We start from the raw sequence: 20,441 nt of genomic DNA, 5'->3' as shown, positions 1-20,441 counted from the left end.
ACTTGTATTACTTTAATCAATAAATAAGATATAAAAATAAAACAGTTAATATAAAAATGAAGTTAACGAGTAGTTATGCAACATATCTGATTACCTGTCTACTCGAATCAATGCATTTCTCTTGAAGTCACTGGCAGACATAATTAAATATGTGATCGCGCATTTCTTTTCCTATTTCATATGAACATGAACTTGACATTTCTCGAAGTAAGCAATCATGGAACAAGGAAATTATTTCTCATGGACTTGATTGATCTCAATTTGTTTTTGAACAATTAATGATTTTTATTCTCTTTTTAAAATATGAATGATTGAAGATGCTTCATATGTGGCTTTTTCATAAAAAATTACTCAAGGAAGAAAAATGAATCTGTTTAATGCTTTCATAAGCATCTATGTTAAATATTCTTCACATGAAGGTCTATAAACATACATTTTCTACAATGAATCATTGACAACATCAGATTGGATTTTTCTTTTTATAATAATAAATAACAATAAGTATTAATTTAAATAATTTAAATAACTTAATCATAGAACACACTTTATAAAGATCTGTAGGATTATTTGATTCTAGCTAGTACTATCTGCTGATGTGAAGGATTTGACTTGAGGGGAGGTGGTGGTCTCATGTCACGTGCTGGTTCTCGGAATCTCGTTATTGTTGACTTCTTATCATCTCTTGCCTGTTTGTTTCGAATCATTGGTCTGACAACAAAAACATTTTGACTTTGTGCTGTTTGTGGCTCTATTCTTTGCTTCTTATTGATTTGATTCCAATTACTGTAATCGTGGATGTTTATAGCATTCTTAATTTGATGATGCTGATTATTATTATCATTGTTGTTGTTGTTTCTATTACTGTTCCTCTGTTTACTTTGCTGCTGTGTCTGCTTAGACTTATTTAAATTCATAAGAGTTCCAACAAGTGGAAATTTATTCTGATTTTGCTGTTGCAAATGATTTTGTTGTAGTAACTGCTGATTTTGTTGTTGCTGTTGCTGCTTATTTGAGTTGGACTGAGTTTTCTTCGATTTTTGTGGTGGATTTTCGTTGCCTTTTTGTTGTTGGCCATAAACTTGATAGATCGGATTATTTGATGTAAATGATCCGTCCGTTGAGAAAGCTTTCCAATTGCTGGTAAACTTTTGAGAGGAGCTTTCATCCAAATCTCTTATTTGATCGTTGACTTCGGCTTGTGCTATTCCGCCAAGCATGTATCTGTGAAAATATTTGAAAGTTTAAAATTCAAAAATGATTTATTAAGCCATGTGCTCGACTTACTTTAACGTATTTAAATCAATATTGTAGGGATTTGCAACTGGAATTCCATTAATTATCTGAATAGGTGCGTCGATTGTATCATCAACCTTGTTTTCGTCGTCGTCATCGTCATTGTTTTGGGAAACAATTCTCGGTAACTTGCTACTGTCATAATTCATAGACGAATATGTGTTTTGATTCTGATTGCTGACTAATTTTGTTCCATATTTATTGGTCGGCAGCACATATCCTTTGTATGTATTGTCATTATCATTATCATCAGACACTTTTTGTTTCTGATTATTATGTCCCAAATTATTAATATCATGATAAGTCTGTTGCGAAAAGTGTAGTTTCTGTTTGTTATTATTACCTGCCAATGCATGTGATTGATCAAATTCTTCGACATTTTTTAAGGCTGCCGAATGATCAAATTGTGTAACATGCTGATAAGTTTGTCCGACATCAATTGCTGACAGGTCAAATGGCTTTACTTTCGATTTCTTTAAAGTTAAATCAACATGCGGCGATTCTTGCATGTCATCGATAGCATCTTTTAATTTATCTGCTGTGTAAACATTTTTCGGCAATTTCAATGAAGACATTTGCTTGTATTGCTGTGGACCGAGTGTACTTTTGTAACCTGCTGTGCTGCTAAGTAAAGCGGCAGGTATTGATGCTTTTGTTGGTCTCAAATGATCTTGATTTGATTCCTGATATTTCTGAGTTTTAACTCTAGTATTGCTACTTGAAACACTCGAGTCTTTTTGAATTGGATAGTTTTTCATGTACTGGACAACAGCTTGCTTAATGTGTCTCAAATAGTCATCCTTTGTGAATTCTAATGGACGTCCACCACGGACATTTGGATCAACTATTCTAACATTATCACTATTGACTAAGTCTGAGTCAAATTCGGAATCGAATTCTGAATCAAATTGCTGAAAATCACCATCCTCATACTGATTATCGCCTTCATGCTGATGCGTATGATGATGATAAACTACTTCTTGTTCTGGCTTTCCCTTTTTCTTTTGTTTTCTTCCTCGTCGATTATCATCATCAACTGAATATAAAACAAAGTATTGGTCAGTATTCTTAGAAGCTTCTGCTGCCAAATCATTCTCATTGTCTGATTCCATAGGTGGCGGAACTTCATGTTCTTGTACATTATATGGAATCATTGAGCTTTGTGGGAATCTAGGTTCTGATGCTATAGTAAACATCATATTCTTCTTACTAGCTCTTTGTCTATCATCCATTGGATTTGATTCCATTGAGTGTCGATCTATTTTCTCTTCCCCATCATCTGGCATTCTTCCGGCATCTTGTTCAGTAAAGTATTCATAATTGTAATTTTTATGGAACGAGTTATAAAAGTCCATATCAGCTTGTGTTGATGTATTTAGTTCTCTATAATATTCCGGAGATTTTGCGGTTTCTGACTCATAAGTGGCCATTGATGGCGTGTAAATAATTTCACTGTCTGTCTTATTAGCCTCAAAATCATAATATTCTTGTGGATCAACAAACTTATAGACAATTTTCTCTCTTACTGTCGGTTGCTGTTCATAATTGTCCGAATTATATTGAACTTTTGGTTTTATTACGACTGTCCGTTCATTGCTACCGTCTGAAAATAAATCAGATGCTGATGATGATATGGTAGGTGTCACTTGAGTTGATGGTTTAATATAAAAATTATTTAATGTTGTTGAGGAGATTGGCGAGGCTGTCGAATATTTATACAATTCCGGCGCACGAGTCGTAGTTGAATAATGCGATGCCATTGTTGTTGATATAGATGGTGGCAATGAATATTTTTGATATTGCGTTTCTGTTGATGGTCTTCTAATTTTCATAGGTTTTGCAGTTGTTGACGGTGATATTGTCGATGATGGCAGATAATAATTGTTCTTCTTTGTTGGCTTTAACATCTTTACAGGTGATGATGTGGAAGGCGTTAAGGTCGATTGTGATTTGTAAATTTTTGAATTTTCAAATGTCGGATAAAAGCTTTGTTGTGGAGCATCACTTCCTTTTAATTCATATTCATTGGGTCGTTGTAAGACAGGAGGATATTGGTAAGGGTCGGTGGATGTATGTTCAATGGTATGTTGAAATGAAGCTGAATGGATATTCTTTTTTGTTGGCTGTTTATTTAAAGGAGCTCTTGTGGATGATGGACTAAAGGTCGTGACGGAACTGTAAGTGGTTGATGGACTGAAACTTGATGATGGATTAAAATTGGATGGACTGAAATTAGAGGAAGAACTAAATGTTGAACTGCTTGTGGATGAAGGAATTGAAGGTTTTTGCTGTTCAATTTGTGTCGATTCTTCAGATGGATAGTAATAATGATAAGTTAATTCATCGCCATTTTTACTGACTTCTTTCCTGACAACAGCATCAGCAGCTTGTGGCTGGTAGAATTTATCAAAATTATTTTGAGTTGTTGAAGCTTTTGCTGGTGTTTTTGTATTCAATCTTTTGCTATCCGGGAAATAGAAGTTATAGTCTGAATAGTCTGTCTGAACTTTTTGTTTCTGTCTTGAGATTATTGGCCTTCTTGATTGTGTTGTCCGATTCAAGTGACTAACATCCACATACGATGAATAATTCTCCTTAATTTTTGGTGGCGCACTGTATGACTGTGCTGTAACATATTGGAACTTTAGCTCAGTCGGTTGGTTCTTGGAAGTTTTCTTTAAAGATTGTAAATTGCCTGCAAAAAATGACTGCAGACTTAGTAATTTAATTAATTTTAAGGAAGTAAATGTTAAGCACCTGTAAAAAAACTTGCAGGATAATTATCAGATGGGTCGATGACACTTTGTGCCTGCGACTCATAATTCACTGAATCTAAAGCTATCTGATCTACATAATTTCCATCACTGTCTTGTGCATCAGTATCTATTACTGGTCTTCGTCGCTTCTGATCACTTTTGGCTGCCACAAAACTTGCCTACAAAATACACAAAATTTCAATTCATCACTTTCATTTAATTAAATTATTTTAGAAATTTTAGAGCATGAAGCAAGAAATTCAATTTCTATTTCTAATCAATAGCACTTAATTGCACTTCTTAAATTGCATTTAAACTTGTTAATTAGCTTTTTTTTCAATTTAGTTTTCCAAAATGCTTTCCAAAGTAATTGCGTTATTGAATGATGTATTCCACATGAGCACATTTATAGATTAGAGGATGCACGCAATGCTACTTGTTCTCACTTCACTATCAACTTTCTTATTTATTTGCATATTTTTGAAAATTATTTCACTAAATATTAATCCTTGAATTTTTATCCTTTGAAATTTTGCTGAATCATGCTTTAAACTTTCTTGACTTGATAAATTGGCACTTACGACGAAACCCACGGCAAACAGATAGAAAATTAATTTAATTTTCATCTTAACACGCCGATAATTCACGAACAATTGAAACGAATTTTTTGTATCGCAAAAGCTTATATAGATAATGCAGATAGCATAAAGAAGTAGTAAAAAGATATCAATAAGAGATGAAATGAGTGCGAAAAAATACATTAAAAAAATTGCATTAGAGTGAAAATTCCCAATCTAACTCTGGATTTATGCATTTTCATGATCATCAATGCATATCGGATACGAGCAAAGCTTACTACTCAATGTGCAGTAGAAGAAAAATTTCCGAATATCTTTCATTTCCAATCGATTACTTTCAGAGCGTTAAAGACTTAAAACTTATCTAATATGTATGCATGTATTAATGCTGAAGAAATTGATAGTTCATTATAGCACTACCTGAGAGTAAAATCCCCTCTGTTATCAGCACCTACAATTTAAAATTCAAAAAATTTCTTTTATTTTTAACAAAAAATTCTCACGAAACTCAATTTTTCAAATGAATAAGTCTGGGCTGATGAAATTTTACTTTTTCCTTCAACTTCTTTTATTTTGCCAATAAATTAGCTAATGCAATTAATAAAATATGAAGTGTTAAAGCGATAATAATATTTATCACTGAATTAATTGTAGATTCATGAGCAAGGTTAGTCTATTTAGAAAATTTTTGTGATTTATTGTCGGTTTCTTAAGGTATATATGGATATACTCACATTAACTAGGATAATTGTCTTCAAGAGCGATTTGGAATTGAAAAATTGGATCAGCCATTCTTGACTGAACACGAACAATTGAAGAATCTTACCCATAGTGGCGTGAGATTGGCCTGAGGCTGAATTTCTCTGAATCTGACACTACTCAAGAGATTACCCCCGAGATTACCAGAGATCGACCTCATTCAATCAATAAAGAGAGTTCTTGATATGGCAAGGAATTCCACAATCCTCAAGTCATTTCAGATTGAAGAACTCAAAGACCAGATGTAGTAGTATCAAATCTTCGATAAAGCATATGCTTCTCCCATGTTGAGAGAACAGGTCACCTACAATAGATGATCAGTAATCGAGAAATCCAGGCTTCTTTAAACTCTGACAATATAATACGTCTTAATAAATATCAGATTTAAATTAAGAAGTCAAATCAATTTTTGATAATAAAATTTTATTCGAGCCATTAAATTAGATAATTACATTTTTTCGTCACATCATAAGACGGAATTAGACTAAGAAAAATTTTATTCGTAAATTCGTTGAAAACATAATTTAAAGTTCTAATTTACAAAAATATATCATGTAAGGTTGTTAGTTGGATTTAATCTCATTTAAAGAATAGGTCAGTGGCAGTGTGAAGGCTTGAGAAGGATGAGGTGTGATATTTAAACTATTTTATTGCACATAAAGAACTAAGAAGCATAAGATTTTCATCAACAACACTAAAAAAATCATAATAAACAAAAACAATCTCACATAAATATGGCGTAATAATGAATAATTTTGCTAAGAACTTATGATGATGATTTTGTCTCTGGATGTTCTACAACCCGCTCTAATTTTGTTGATCCACGACTTCTCTTTGACTTGTCCATAATTCTTCTTGCCTTCTCAAATTGCTCTTTTGTGAATGGTGCCATTCTTTTTGGATTGTGACGTTCGCGGAGTTCTCCATGTGTTGGTGCTAATGTTGGACCGGCAACATGATAATTAAATGGTGCCTTTGTTCTTTCCGTAATTGTAAGAACATGTGGATGTGCTGAATGTCCATCATCGTGTTCATAAATTGGTTCTTGGGTAACTGGATGTTCTTGGTGTTCATGATGTTCATGATGATGATGATATTCAACTTCCTCTTCTGGTTGATGTTCTTGTTGATGATTAAAATGTGCTGGAACTTCTGGAACAACAATTGGTGCTGGTGTATGATATGTGATACTTGGTTGTGCATGACTTTGTCCACGATTCTTCTTCTTCTTGAAAATTACATGTGTATGCTTATCACTAGGATAATTTTCAGAAGTTTGCAATGGCTCATTAAGATGATGTTCTTCCTCTTGATGTACTTGTGGTGCTGCAGTTACATATTCAGGTGTGACATAAGTAATATAGCTTGTAGCATGATGAGATTGTGGTTGAGAATGTTGAGGTTGAGCATGCTGAGCAATTTGTGGTTGAGAATGGTGAGAGACTTGTGGCTGAACATTATGATACACATTTGATTGATATTTTTGATACTGTTGTGGTTGATGATGCTGAACTTGTGGTTGTCTGTAATAGCTTTGCTCTCCTGCTGGAACTGCTACTCTATAAGTAGTTTCATGACGCATTGGTTGTTGATAATATTGACGATATGCATGCTGTGAATTTTGGTGATGATGATGAGAATGTTGTTGCTGTGCTTGTTGTTGATGAACCAGTTGTTGTTGCTGTTGGTGTGCCTGTTGTTGTTGTTGCTGCTGGTAACGATAAGCACTATTATGATACGTTGGAGTAATTGCAACCATTGGAATATATGCGACTTGATCCTGCTGTGTGTATTGCTGTGGACGACTCAATTGTCCATGACGTTCTTGTTCTTCTAAAACCTTGAGGAATTGTGCAGCTCTCAATTCTAAATATTGTTGTAAAAGAGCTTGTAAATGCAAAGCATATTTTGCTGGCCCTGGGACACGCAAGACAATTACTGGGACTGGATCTTCATAAACTTGTTGTTGTTGCTGTTGATTGTAATTATGTTGCTGATTGTCTGAAGGCTGATATTGATAATTTTCACTCTTAATTTCATAGCTATGAGACTGTTGAATTTCAATATCTGTTGCTTTTTCATGATAACCTTTATCGACTGAAACATCATTTGAAGTAAACTTATGCATGTAGATTGGCCGTGAGAAATAATAGCCATTCTCATGCATATTCTGTTGATATGAGTACCTAAAATGAACATTAACACATGCTTTATTATAATTTCAAGAGCATTCAAGTCATTATATGATATTACCCTAAGGAATCGTCGATGGTACGTTTTGCATTCTTGTTGAAAGGCTTCGTGCTGTTTTCTCGCTCAAGCTTAATTGATAGCTTATCACCGTGCTTCTTAAATTGAGTGTCGATTTGCTTAATAAACTCAGCATCTTCTGATGTCAAATGTTCACGGAATTCCTCTAAAACTGACTTTTGTGGTGTTTTTGTTGGCTTCAAATTTAGTGGTTTCTTAATGATTTTCTCCTGCTTTGCTACTGCTGATATTCCATCAACCAATAAAACTATGAGAATCTGTTGAATATTCAAAAAATTATAAATTGCATTTATGGTCTATAAATTTGTGTATAATTATGCAAAATATGAAAAATATGAGTGGAAGTGCTGAATTTAAGCATAATTATTCAAATTAAATATTCATGAATTTTTTGAGCTCTACATCCAGTGATATTAATTTTGAGAAAAGATTTTACTTTCATTTACATGATGGTGTATGAATTAAATATTTGGGGATGTTCGTTAATGATGTCTAGTATTGCAGTCTTGTGAATTCAGGTGATCAAACCTCCACAATCTGCATTCTTCAATTATTTGAAAATTCACGTTGGAGTCTTTCACTTATTACATAATTCTTCGAGGGGGGTTCTAGTAGGTCCTAGTGAGATAGGGGAAAGAGGAAGTTACGTAGTAAGTGAACAATCCCCTTTCACCTTCAATCTCTCAAGACGTCATGTGAAACCGTACATAAATCCACTCATTAATGAACTTGACTTTATTACGTATGGAATCAAATTTATTAAGTTAGTAATTGTTTTAGGTATGATTGATGATCGTTGAAGTAGATATTGCAAAGTCCCATCCTTATTTGGACTCGATTGATTTATTACGGATCAATTTTGACGTAATCTAAAGGAACAGCCTTGCAGTAATGAGTTTTCAATTATATCTAAGGATCAAATCTCTGGATCCATTAAATCATAACTCATTAATAAGATTCAACCAATTTATCAAACATCTGAGATGCTTTTCATTAATTTACTCTCATCTATGCGTATTTAAGGCATTACATATTTTCTATAATGCTATAATTCATCCACAATGGAAGCGGAAATGTTAGTTTTCATCATTTTGTTCGACACAAATTCATGACGAGCACAATGAAAGTGTTAAAGCTAGTCCATTAAAATTTTTGGCTCTGAAATAAAGGTTTACTCTCTCTTTTGTATCTGAGCTAATTAAATCTGACGACTCAATAGTGTGCCTCACATTTTTGCTTAATTATTGCTTTGAAAAATTGTGTTTCATCTGCTGTATGTTCGTAGATGAGCAAACAAGCAGTAATAAGATGAAAGTACAAGGAACATAACATTTATTTGTATAATTAAGAAATAAAACAACAAGACGAGATTCATCAATCATGAAGATAAAAGCAATAAATGTAGCAAAGAAGCCATTAATTATACAACAAGTTCAATAAATTTTCGCGCCTTCTTGATGAAAAGACACTGACGTACCACCAAGGTGAATCAGCTGAACCATCATTATGCAACAGCATTAAAATTATTTCCGCTCGTTTTATATTAACGCGTTTTAGTGCTGAATGCATCTTTAATTGAACCTCTTCTTTGTGCATATCTTCTGCTGTGTGTATGATGCAATTATTTTGTGGAAATTACTGTCCATTGTGGTCTAGTCTTCGTAGACTGGTTTATTTTATTGGATATTATCCCGAGGTGGGCAACCTGAGTGGTGCGGTACCCTAATGTGTTGCCAAGAAATGCCATGAACCGTATCCCGTGAGCGGTTACAGTCGAAGCTGACAATCAAAACGTGTCACAGCACAAAGGTTGCTCAACTCTGATTATAATGCAACAGTTCAGAAAAAATAATGAATCAATGTTCTTTCATGTAATTTGTAGTCTAGTCTTCTGAATATAATTACGGGCATGGACGTGATTGGTACAAAAATAAAGGAGGAATTTGTTTTGAAGTCAATCAACCAGAAAAGACATAATTATTGCTACTTTCTTTAAAGAAACATAAAGATGTAGAAATAGATATTTAGTTAGATAGGCACAGCAATAGCCAAGATATCAATAAATTTTAAACCATAAATTAAGAGGAGTGGCGTTTCAGGAAAAATGCTTTTTCCGGTCAGATTTTCTTCTTGCTATATCACATGAAAGTATTCATTATTAAGAGTTGTAAAACATAATGTCAGTCAAAAGTGAAATACGGGTGTTTGTACATGACGGCGAAACGACTTTTTGCATAATTTCGATGGAAAAGAAGTAAACAAAGTTACCATGAGTAGCCAAAAAATATTTTTCTTTATGTTTCTTCCGAAACCGTCAAAATTTTTTTGGCGAGGAAATCACTGCAATGAAGAAGTGAATTTTTGATGAAGTGTTACATAACTCATTAATATTTTCATGGACTTTATGGAACATGCGGATCATAAGCACGTCTTCCTTGTTAGATTTCTTTTTCGATTAAGCAATTTCGTCACTTGGAAGAGTGACGTCAGTGAGAAATGATGTCTAAAAAGATGTGAACCTGCATTTTATGAGGCATCAAAGTAGTGTTGTCCAGACTTAATTGTACCATGGCACATCTTGAAGGTAAGTCACGATCGAAACTGTACACGACATGCGGGTCTTACTAATGTGATGAGGCACACAATTTAGACACTCTTGCCATGCTAACAGGTTCTTTGCGGATAGACTTTGAGTTTATGGAATTTGTCCCCCGTTTCATGCGACAACAAGTAGTCCAAACTCACGACTAAACTCTTTATATCTTCAATAATTTAGACATCATTTCTAAACGACCCAAAAACAATAATAAACCGTTCCAAAAAATGCAGGTGAGATGAAAATCACTTAAAGTCTCAACAAAAGTTGATGCTCATTTTACAGTCATAGACACGACTATGTTAAATACTCTTCTTATAGAATTTCGTAAGACTTCATAAGCATTCAAATGAGCGAATAATTTGACGGCAAATTTGCACAACATTCAATTTATGAACAGCATCAACGAGCAATAATAATCTTTCAACATCCGACTATCATCATTAGTGTTGATCATCTAGTATTTAGCGGGATTAGATAATGCGATAAAATTGCAATTCCATCAAAATAAAACGTTAAACTTGAAAATTTCCTCTCGGATTACAAATGTGCTATAAATCTGACCTTCTTCTTATTTCAGCACTTAACTTTTTGCATTGTTCCGAGGCTCTTTCTTCTGTGGATTTCCTCCGCGACACTTAATTTCACATACTTTTTAGCATGTGATCTCGTTTCATTCTTTGTCAGATGATTTTGTAACTTCTCACTTCGAAAAAGTAAGTACTGCCTTGCTTTCGACTGTCTCGGGAAGAAAGCACTTTGCTGGATGTTATGCAAGTAAGCAGCTAAGATTATAATTTTGTAACTCATGTTTTCTTATTTTTTTGTTTGTCGATCGGACAGCATGTAGATAATAGGTTGGAAGCAATTATTGGCTTTTCTTAATTTCTGACCATTAGAGTTGTCAATTATTTGGGTTTTTACTATTTGTACAAATACCAAATACCCAAATATCGAGACCCCCAAATATTGTACAAATACCAAATATTTTCGAAAGTATGGATATGATACTAAAAACATATGAATTTTCAAAAATTTGCCTGTATATTCACACTTAGTGTATAATTAGTAATAACAATCAACTTAAAAGTAATGAAATTAATAGTTTTTTAAAGAATAATAATGAAAAATAACTAAAATATTAACTTATTTTCAGTCATATGATTAGGAAATTTCGACTTAAAACTTTCTATGCAGAGAAGGTTCGTTCAACACTTGTTAACATAGCTTGAATGAATTTCAACGAAATATACCGCACATCTAACTTCTCAGTCCTGTTTTTAGTGTTTTTGAATGATTTAATGTCTTGATCTAAGTCTATTCATGAATACAGCCATTCTAATCATAAGGACATGAAATGCGATTTTCTATCTTTTCGTCCTGACTTTCAAAACCACAATATAAGTTAAATTTATGTATTTATTAGATATTTAATCAAAACAATGCTCAAAAATTCTAAAAAATTTTATATTTGAAGATTTTTATGAAAAATTTCATACTTGCTTTACATTTAACTCTTATATTGGTATATACAAATTATTTGGTTTGAAATTACAAATTATTTGGTGACCCAAATAGTTTCAAAATGGACCAAATACCCAAATATTGGTATTTGTAATTGACAACCCTACTGACCATTTGTTAACAAAAAAAAGCGATTACATTACGAAATGATATATTCGTTCGTGTACGTCGAATGAGTGCTTCGGACGATCTAAATTGAAAAGATGTTTAATGATTGCTTTCAATCAAATAATTTATAACCAAAGTACTGTCTTATGGCACTTAAGTTCAACCTTAATATATATATTTTATTATTGAAAAGCTCATTTAATTTCATAATCATCGTTTTAATATGATTGTCAATCATTTAACAAACTTGAGTTCAAGCTTGTGCCTTTGAAGGAATTTCGCGTGCGGTCTGTAACAATATTTCTTGTTTTTGTTTACATTCACTTTCAGTTAATTTTTATTAGTGATTGATTTTGAAGATAAATGCCTACGACTTGTCAATTAATTTATGATACATATAGCACTACTTGCTTACTGCGATTTGAATTGAATTCCTAAGGTTGTTTAGACACTTTTACATTTGAATTTTAGAAAAATGAAAGATCCAGGATACGAATGCAACTGATTGCAGTTTACTAAGCTAGGTTAAATTGACTAGAATGAATGTTCTGGATCTGACTAAATCTATCATGGAAGTTGCAGAGGAACCTGATCTGAATACCTAATTAACCAGCAGTTGACTGTAATAAGCTACCTTTTTGTGAAACGGCACAACAAAGTAGTAAGTCACAACCGAAACAGCTCACGACTTGCAGTCCACTAGTGTGCCGTGCCTTGGTACACAGACTGCCACGATTGTAGACAGCAATTGAAACAATCAAATGCGTCCTAATCACATATATCATAACTTTTAAATTGAATATTTTATGTCTTGTCATTTCATCAAGTTACTTTTTTTTTTATCGAAAGTGAATCTGTTAGGGGTCATACCAGTTATAAAAAAAGTAAAGGAGAGCAAGTACAAACAACTAATAAAAGCAAGATGCCAAAATTACGTGAGATTTGCGTTAATTAAAAATGACATTTTTAGGATCACGTTGAGTCAAGGTGCGTACAAGTGGATATTAAGTATCACCTTACTGAACTATTTGTTGAAGACGCGCAGTTTGGTAAAGATTGAGCTTTTTATGGTAATGTCTGATCTCAATCTTTTATATTTTTGCAAATTTTCGGATGTCATGATCAACAAAGCATACAAATGTGGTGATTTGTAGGCATTTATGACAACTTGCACAGAAGAATTAAACAATTAAGATACAAATCAATGCGAGTCACGTCAGGACCACGCACGTTCAGATCGTAAGACATTGTATGATAATTTGATTCTTTTCATCTGATTATACATGAGATGGCCATCAATAATGTGAATGGCTCATTTTTTGTGCAGAATAGTTTATTGCATATTGTGGATGACGAGACACAATAAGACCAATTATTATGCAATTGAAATATTTCAATCAAATTTAGAGTTCATTTCCTTGATCTACCAAACTTTTAATTAACATACAGTAGAGGCGTGCCTCTAAAATGTATATATGTTGCTCAAGTGCGAATGGGATAGATTTCATCTTATGATATTATGTTGAGTTGTGACTGGGTCTCATAAAAGCTATCATTAAAAAGCTTTTTGTGGTTTGATAGTCAAATACTGTAAAGAAACCAATAAAACCCAATAGGCTTGAATGCATTTAATTAATTGCCATTTTTATGATTGATTAATCTTCCATTTATGAACCTTCCAAAACATAAATCTTATGCCTTTTAAATTTAAAAGTCATTAACAAAATTTCATCAATTTTACACCTGACAATGTCAAAATCGCCCATCCTAATTGATTAATTTTGGCATCGATCATTGCAAAATGTTACGAGATATGAATGGACAAAAGTTATCTGTGGTAATCTGCTCCATTATTAAACTGTATCGATCATTAATTAGAGGATTTTATGAGTTTCTAATTTATTCATATGTAATAGATATGAAGATGGTCGCATGGCAGTCGAGTTTTTTTCATTTTAAATCATTAATTATGATATAAAAATCGATGATTTTTTGATCAGTTTGATGTTGTTTACATTTATTCCATTAATTTCGCAGGAAATCAATGAATGGCGTTGATATTTGAGCATTGGCTGACTATCTGATTGGTTTATAAGAGACAAAGCTTTAAACTTTGCTAAGAAATTCATAAATTTAGTCAAATTTTGATAAAATTGATCGAAAAGTCATCAAAAGATACACAATTTTTCTAAAAATCGTAAGGTATTGAAATTGTCTAAATTTAGTTTAATCAAATCGACTTCCTTACGGATTTATAATTTCACAATGATGTTTATTCTTCAGAGTTCAAATGCAGACTTAGATTTTATTGGAAAAGGAATTTTTAACAACAAAATGACTTTGCATATGAAAAGGGGTTTTCAACTATGTAAAATTTATATTATTCAAATCTTAATTGAACGTTAAAACAGATTACATCTTTATCTGAAATTCAGCACATTCTTATGAACATCATAACGTAAGATACAACCTAAAATCATACTAAACGTCATAGAAAGTATCACAGTAAACACAGACTGTAACCAATCGATTATTCATGTCAATTATGCAAATTATCTACAGACAATATAAGTCACTAGCATCAAATGCATCACTAAACCACAAATAACTTTACAACTTGTAAATTTCTCAATAAAATTCATGATAATTTAATTCAGATTATAAAATTTACAACATACCGCAAAGATTAGTCGCTTCATGATTAGCTTTGTTGTCTAATTCAAATTTTCTTTCTTATCAGATGTGAATGATCACAGACACAAGGAAGTATTGTCACACTGGAGAATCACACTGATCAGTATGTGCAAAATCTATTTGTCTTTTGTGCTGATTTTAATCTCCTTATTTTCTTTCTTTTATTTTTTAACAAATGTTTATTTTTCACCTTTTGTCGGCAACATAAAGCATAACAATACCACTTGCTAGTTAAATTCACTACCTTCCGTCGATTGTTTACGTCTCGAACTGAGAAAATATTTTTAATACACAACCGAGCGACTTCTATATTACGACACTTCTTTCTTTTTACGGAAAAAATAAATGCACGGAATTTTTTATTTTTTTATTTTTTCGAGAGCGATACCATTTGACGATGCTTTCCGTACCACGGCACAAATGAAATTGAATTTCAAGTTGTGACTTATGATCATCTTTTCGAGTCTTGCGAATCTTGGTGTTATGGTGTGTGCATGGTGTGGGAAAATGAACGTGAGAGAAAAGAAAAAAAGCAAAAACAACAAAATTTTGTGAATGGATGCAGTGACTGCCGACACTCTGTATTCAATTCTTTTTTTTGCGTCATTGTTGTTGTTGCTGTTGTTGGTATTATTTGGTTTTTATAATGATTGTCAGTATTTTATATTAATTTAAGGCAGCCAATAACACCATCATTGAAATGGTTCGTTGTTAGGCTTTTAACTAAACGACAGGCATTTAATGTCAAAGACTTGATGAAGTTTTTTCCAAAAGGGCTGATTGGCAATTATCGCCACTTCACGATGATGCATCTCGTGTACAAAAATTGACCTATTAATTTACTGAATAGCAGCAGAATGAAAGTTAAAAAGCTTATTTAAAATAATTTAAGATGTCTTTTTCAAGGTCGTGGCTGATACTTCATCGTTGGTCACGAATGCTTGATATCAAAGGTAGCTTTAATAATCCTTTTCATGGATAAATTCTGCGTTTAGTTTCATCCATATTAACATTTATTTATTGGCAATAAGTAACTTTCATGGACAATGTTTAACTAAACTACTTTGCAGTAATTCCCACAAAAAATTTCATCCATAACAAACGATGATATGCCAAAATCATGTTGATCATAATAATTACACGATAGCTAATCAAATTTTTCTCAACATGAAAGGTCTTGCATCATACAGTATTATTAGATTTACTCATGAAATGTTGTCAATCAATATTGTTCGCGCAGTTCCGTGCTTTTTGCAGATCAGCAATCAAAATGTATAATTTTTTTGGCTGCAAATTAAAGTAATTTTTACGCTTGATGGAAAAAAGTATGTGATTTGATTAAGTAAAAGTTCATTTTTTTCGTGGAAAATTATTCATAAGATGTTGAAGCAAGTACAGATGTGCATGAAAAATTGCGCATTTTGGCAATGATGAACGTGCACAATTGTTTGGATTTGCGTAGTTTTGGATGAAGAAATATCGGTTCTGAATGAAAAATTTCGACTTGCTTACTTACTTCGCTGGGGGATAGATCAATTGTGATCCAAGCCCTCCTTCAGATGGCATCTAAAGCTGGATTTTGTCTCCCAATTGTCAATGAGAAGCTTTTAAGCACTAATCCATGGATAAAATTCAAATTAACATTCTAATCCCATAGTAAGCTTTACCATTTAGTGACTATTAATCCAGCATTCAAAAACGACATGAAGCTTGCATGTGGCAATAATTAATTTCAGGCAGAGAAAACTGGGAAATTAATGCAACTCACAGCATCATTTCGAAGGTCACAGACCGGAATGTCGGTAAAGAAGTGATTCAATATCCACTCTAAATGGTGAGTCTGAGTCTGAGTAGTCAATAATGTTTAAGGTTATAAATTATTTCATATGGCAACAGTTATCCGGAGCGACGATGAGTCTGACTAGGTATCATAAGGAGACGATATGTTTTTGGCAATGGCGGTGATGTAGTTCGTCAAGAATTTTAGATGCCATTCACTTACATAACGCTTTTAGGCGCTAGGTATGGGCACATTTATCCTCAGAAACAGCCAGATGTTCAAATCATCTGCAACTAATATGAATGTCAATTTGAAAGGACTGACTGTAGTTAAATATAATTCAAATTCAATTCAGACCTTCACTTGATATGAAAATTACACAATTACATTTAATTGAACTTCCTGAGGCTATATGTTGTAATTCAAACTAATAAAAACCTGATACATAAAGCATTGACATTCCCTGAAACCATTCAACTTTGCAACAAATTTATCGCAATAAAATAATCAACATGAACTTCTCCTATGAAATTGGAAAGAAAGTTGAATTTTGGTTAACAATTCAATCTTTTTTGCCAAAAAGCATCACTGCACATAAAGTGGAAGTAAAAAATACAATTCAATTAAAATCTCTTATGCAAAAAACAATTAAATAAAATCAAGTGAAATCACTGTTACAACTTAAATAGTTAAAAGAGATAGTACCACACTGTTGGCTGCCTTAACAACAATCAACAATGAGAAAAAGTAAATTATCATAAAAAAACAAAATTGTTAATATGTTTTTAATCGGTTAAACTGTGTACTCAACCATGTGCTTCATATAATTATGAATAAAATTGAAACAAATGATGCAGGAATTGACCAGCACGTTCAGTTATTGATTGGCTATTATGAAATTCTTAAAAAAATTAAATAAATTTCATCCTTGTATTTGGATTTTTACGCATCTTGTGGAAAGGCTGCTTAATGAAGCACTTTGTCCGGTCGGTTGACTGCTGTTAATCAGTTTTATTGAGTTATTGTCGCATCACAAAGTCAAAATCATTTCTAAATTCGATAATCATTTTTCATTTGTTAACAAACCTGAAGTTGGCTTTTCTATACGAATTCTCCTTTTACAGAAAATTTTCAACTTTTACAAAACCGTTAATTATTCAATTTTTGATAGGAAGGACAAAAATGCGCTGAAGTCATTCAATATGAACGAGAACCTTTTAAAATTTCGCTACTTCATGATTTCAAGGCTTATGGAAAGCTAGCAATGCCATCAATAGACAGGCAAAAGATTAAAATTTTAGCGAACTTTTACAAATCCATGGATTAGTCTTTGTTGTAGATTTTTAAGCTCATATTTTGATAGAATTATTCAATACACTTATTGAGTTTATTGAAAATATTGTTGATGCCTTATAAAATATGATCATCTCTAAAGATAATTTATAATGATAATTGAAAAAAAGTGCACATTACACAATTGCAATAACAAATGTTAGATGTTTTAATTCCTTCATATTGACTATATTAAAAACCTGACTTTCATCCATCTCTGACTAATCTTTTTACATCAATTTGTCAATTAATATTATTGTTGTTATGAAACATTTCACATGTAATCAATGGACGAATCTTTTGTAAATACATAATTTTCTATTTTAATATTATTATTCCTATGTGATGATGAGATGCTAGTACAATAGATGAATAAAATGGTAAGAGAGATAGAAATATGAAATATACATTACATTCGTACGAATAAGGTCATAAATGTCATCAAACTAATTTAACACTATACGCTCAAGACTCGCCAGATATCTTACCATATCTCTCTTTCCTTCTCATTCTCTATGAAAATAACCATTTACTTTTATTCATGTTTTTTAACTGTGAAAGTACATCATCATCATCAGTTTTGTATTGGAATCAACTAATCTGATCAGTAAATGAAATGTTTGAATAGCTAAAACGCATTTTTGTAAGGTAATCGAAACTTTTAAGGTGTTATTGACAAGTTTATCTTGTAATGCCTTCATCTTTGTTTATGCTTTTAATCTGTAAATCAACATTTTTGGAATTTCAAAACAAATTTCAATCTCATTCCGGAAATTGACTAGATTATACCAAGATAGAGTTTGAGATTACAAGTTCAGAAGGCAAGGATTTAGCTATAGTTTAATTAAACGACTTCCTCACAGATTTATCAATAAATGAGATGTTTATACTTCGTAATTCCAAAACAAACTGAACTTTTGTATGAAAAGGGGTGTTCAACTATGTACAATAAATATTATTCAAATCTCAAATGAACGTTATAACAGATTACATAATTATCTCAAATTGAGCATATTCAAAACATCCAATTCGAAGAATATGCAACCACATTTCAACGCAAAAAGCCTGTTTTGTGCATGAATAGAAGGAATCTCCAGTCTGTCTCCACAAAATAAGCAAATATGTCGAGCTTGTTTTCTTCGATTACTTCATAGTAGATTAAATGTGCTCATTGAATCTCTTTATATAATTACTAGCTTCTCCTTACATTCAAAAGCATTTTTTTGTATAAGATTTGCAGGTCATCTGTTCTTCAGCTGGCTAAAAGCTTTGAATTTGATTAAATTATTTAAGTCATTAGCAAATTAATTGAGTCATTTTGTTGTTGTGGATTGAAAGCTTTCGGTACTTAAGTGTAAACATCAAATTATTTTGACATATAGGCATTAACCTCGTGATCATGGCTTCCCGACTTATTTGACTAAGTGCTTTTTTTGCCAAAAATATGTATGCTTATGGTAATCGTGAGTGATCTGAATGTTATTGGAAATGAGTTATTAAGGCATAACTTAATTATTGTTATCAAAAATGTAAAATTTCACTCATGCATTAAGTCTTGTAAAGCAGGCATTGCTTTGAACATTCCAAACTCAGCAATACATATTTTTAATTAAGGTTATTGCTGGTTATTGCTATGATTGAATTAAATCATTCGCTAAATTTTAAATAATTACGCCAGTAAATTTATTTTATTGATTCTATGAATTAATTTGAATTTGTTAATCCTTGAATAACTTTTCATCATTTCAATGATTCGTCATTATTTTGCTGAATCGCTTCTTTAATTATCTGAATTCATTGAAATAGTTCCGAGAGCTTTCAAAAAGATGAGAAGTTCCTGACATGAAAACACTTCAAAATATCAATCAGGTTCTTAGTTTTATGAAGATTTCATTGTACAACATGGAATTTGTATCAAAATCTCTAGAATGGAAAGTTAAGTCAAATCTAAAGTTATAAAACCACGAATTTCCAATTGTTTCCACAACTCATTCCTTAAATGTCCATAAAAAGATTTACTTCTTAAAATTCCATATTCCATGATTATAGATAATAATTCGCGATCGTAATTATGCTCAGCAAATAAATCAATCATAAGATTAATGATACTGATAATGTTAATGATGATTGATCCCTTCATAAGATTGCAATTTGAGGAACGTGCTGTATTAATAACCCTATCTATGTAACTCATTTTTGTTCATGTTACAAGGTTTTTTAAAAGGGAAAATATCTCATTGCAAAAAATAATAATAATACAGACTTAATTGATTATACAAGAAATGATTAATCAGAGATATGTATGAAGATTTATGAAAGGTTATTAATTTTAATAATGATGATTATAATTATTAAGTATCTTAATGTCAATTAGTGCTGCTCTTGTATTGAAAGTTATTTGGAATTTTCATTTTTTGCAAATGTTTACTTTGATGAAAATTTTGATTTTCTAAGATTTGAATTTTTGATTTTTGACTAAAACTTTGAACTTTCCCTTTGAATTTTGATCTTAGTAACGATACTTTTCATTCGTTACCTTTGAAGTAACGATACTTTTCAAATTCTGATCTTTTCGTATGAATTTCAATTCCCAACAATTTTAAGTACAGATAATGATAATTAAGGAAATGCGAAAAGTTAAAATATCTGATCGCAGTGTGCGCATGCGAAAAATTCAAATTTATCACAATTCATCATTCCCTCTGCAAATATACTTTGATTAATAGCTTAAATCATCTTAGATCTAATTC

At 32.0% G+C, this 20,441-nt stretch overlaps 2 protein-coding genes across 2 annotated transcripts; both read right to left on the bottom strand.

The window, feature by feature from the left end:
* Positions 1 to 563: 563 nt before the first annotated feature.
* On the bottom strand, positions 564 to 4,525 carry LOC139093324 (bromodomain-containing protein DDB_G0270170-like). The gene is made up of 4 exons (XM_070644004.1): positions 4,496 to 4,525; positions 4,063 to 4,228; positions 1,285 to 3,988; positions 564 to 1,221 (listed from the first exon to the last, which is right to left on the bottom strand). The coding sequence occupies exons 1-4, from the start codon at positions 4,523 to 4,525 to the stop codon at positions 564 to 566; spliced, it is 3,558 nt and encodes a 1,185-aa protein (XP_070500105.1).
* A 1,267-nt stretch (positions 4,526 to 5,792) lies between these two features.
* Positions 5,793 to 14,977, bottom strand: LOC139093421 (putative mediator of RNA polymerase II transcription subunit 26). The gene is made up of 3 exons (XM_070644145.1): positions 14,564 to 14,977; positions 7,640 to 7,914; positions 5,793 to 7,572 (listed from the first exon to the last, which is right to left on the bottom strand). Exons 1-3 carry the CDS (start codon positions 14,582 to 14,584, stop codon positions 6,153 to 6,155), a joined length of 1,716 nt encoding a protein of 571 aa, XP_070500246.1. The 5' UTR covers positions 14,585 to 14,977; the 3' UTR covers positions 5,793 to 6,152.
* Between the last annotated feature and the right edge of the window lie 5,464 nt (positions 14,978 to 20,441).

The sequence above is a fragment of the Chironomus tepperi genome, unplaced genomic scaffold (assembly GCF_022539635.2).
Source record: "Chironomus tepperi strain 1889 unplaced genomic scaffold, CSIRO-AGI_Ctep_v1 contig_335, whole genome shotgun sequence".
NCBI classification, from domain to species: domain Eukaryota; kingdom Metazoa; phylum Arthropoda; class Insecta; order Diptera; family Chironomidae; genus Chironomus; species Chironomus tepperi.
This window is presented reverse-complemented; position numbering and strand designations above follow the sequence as displayed.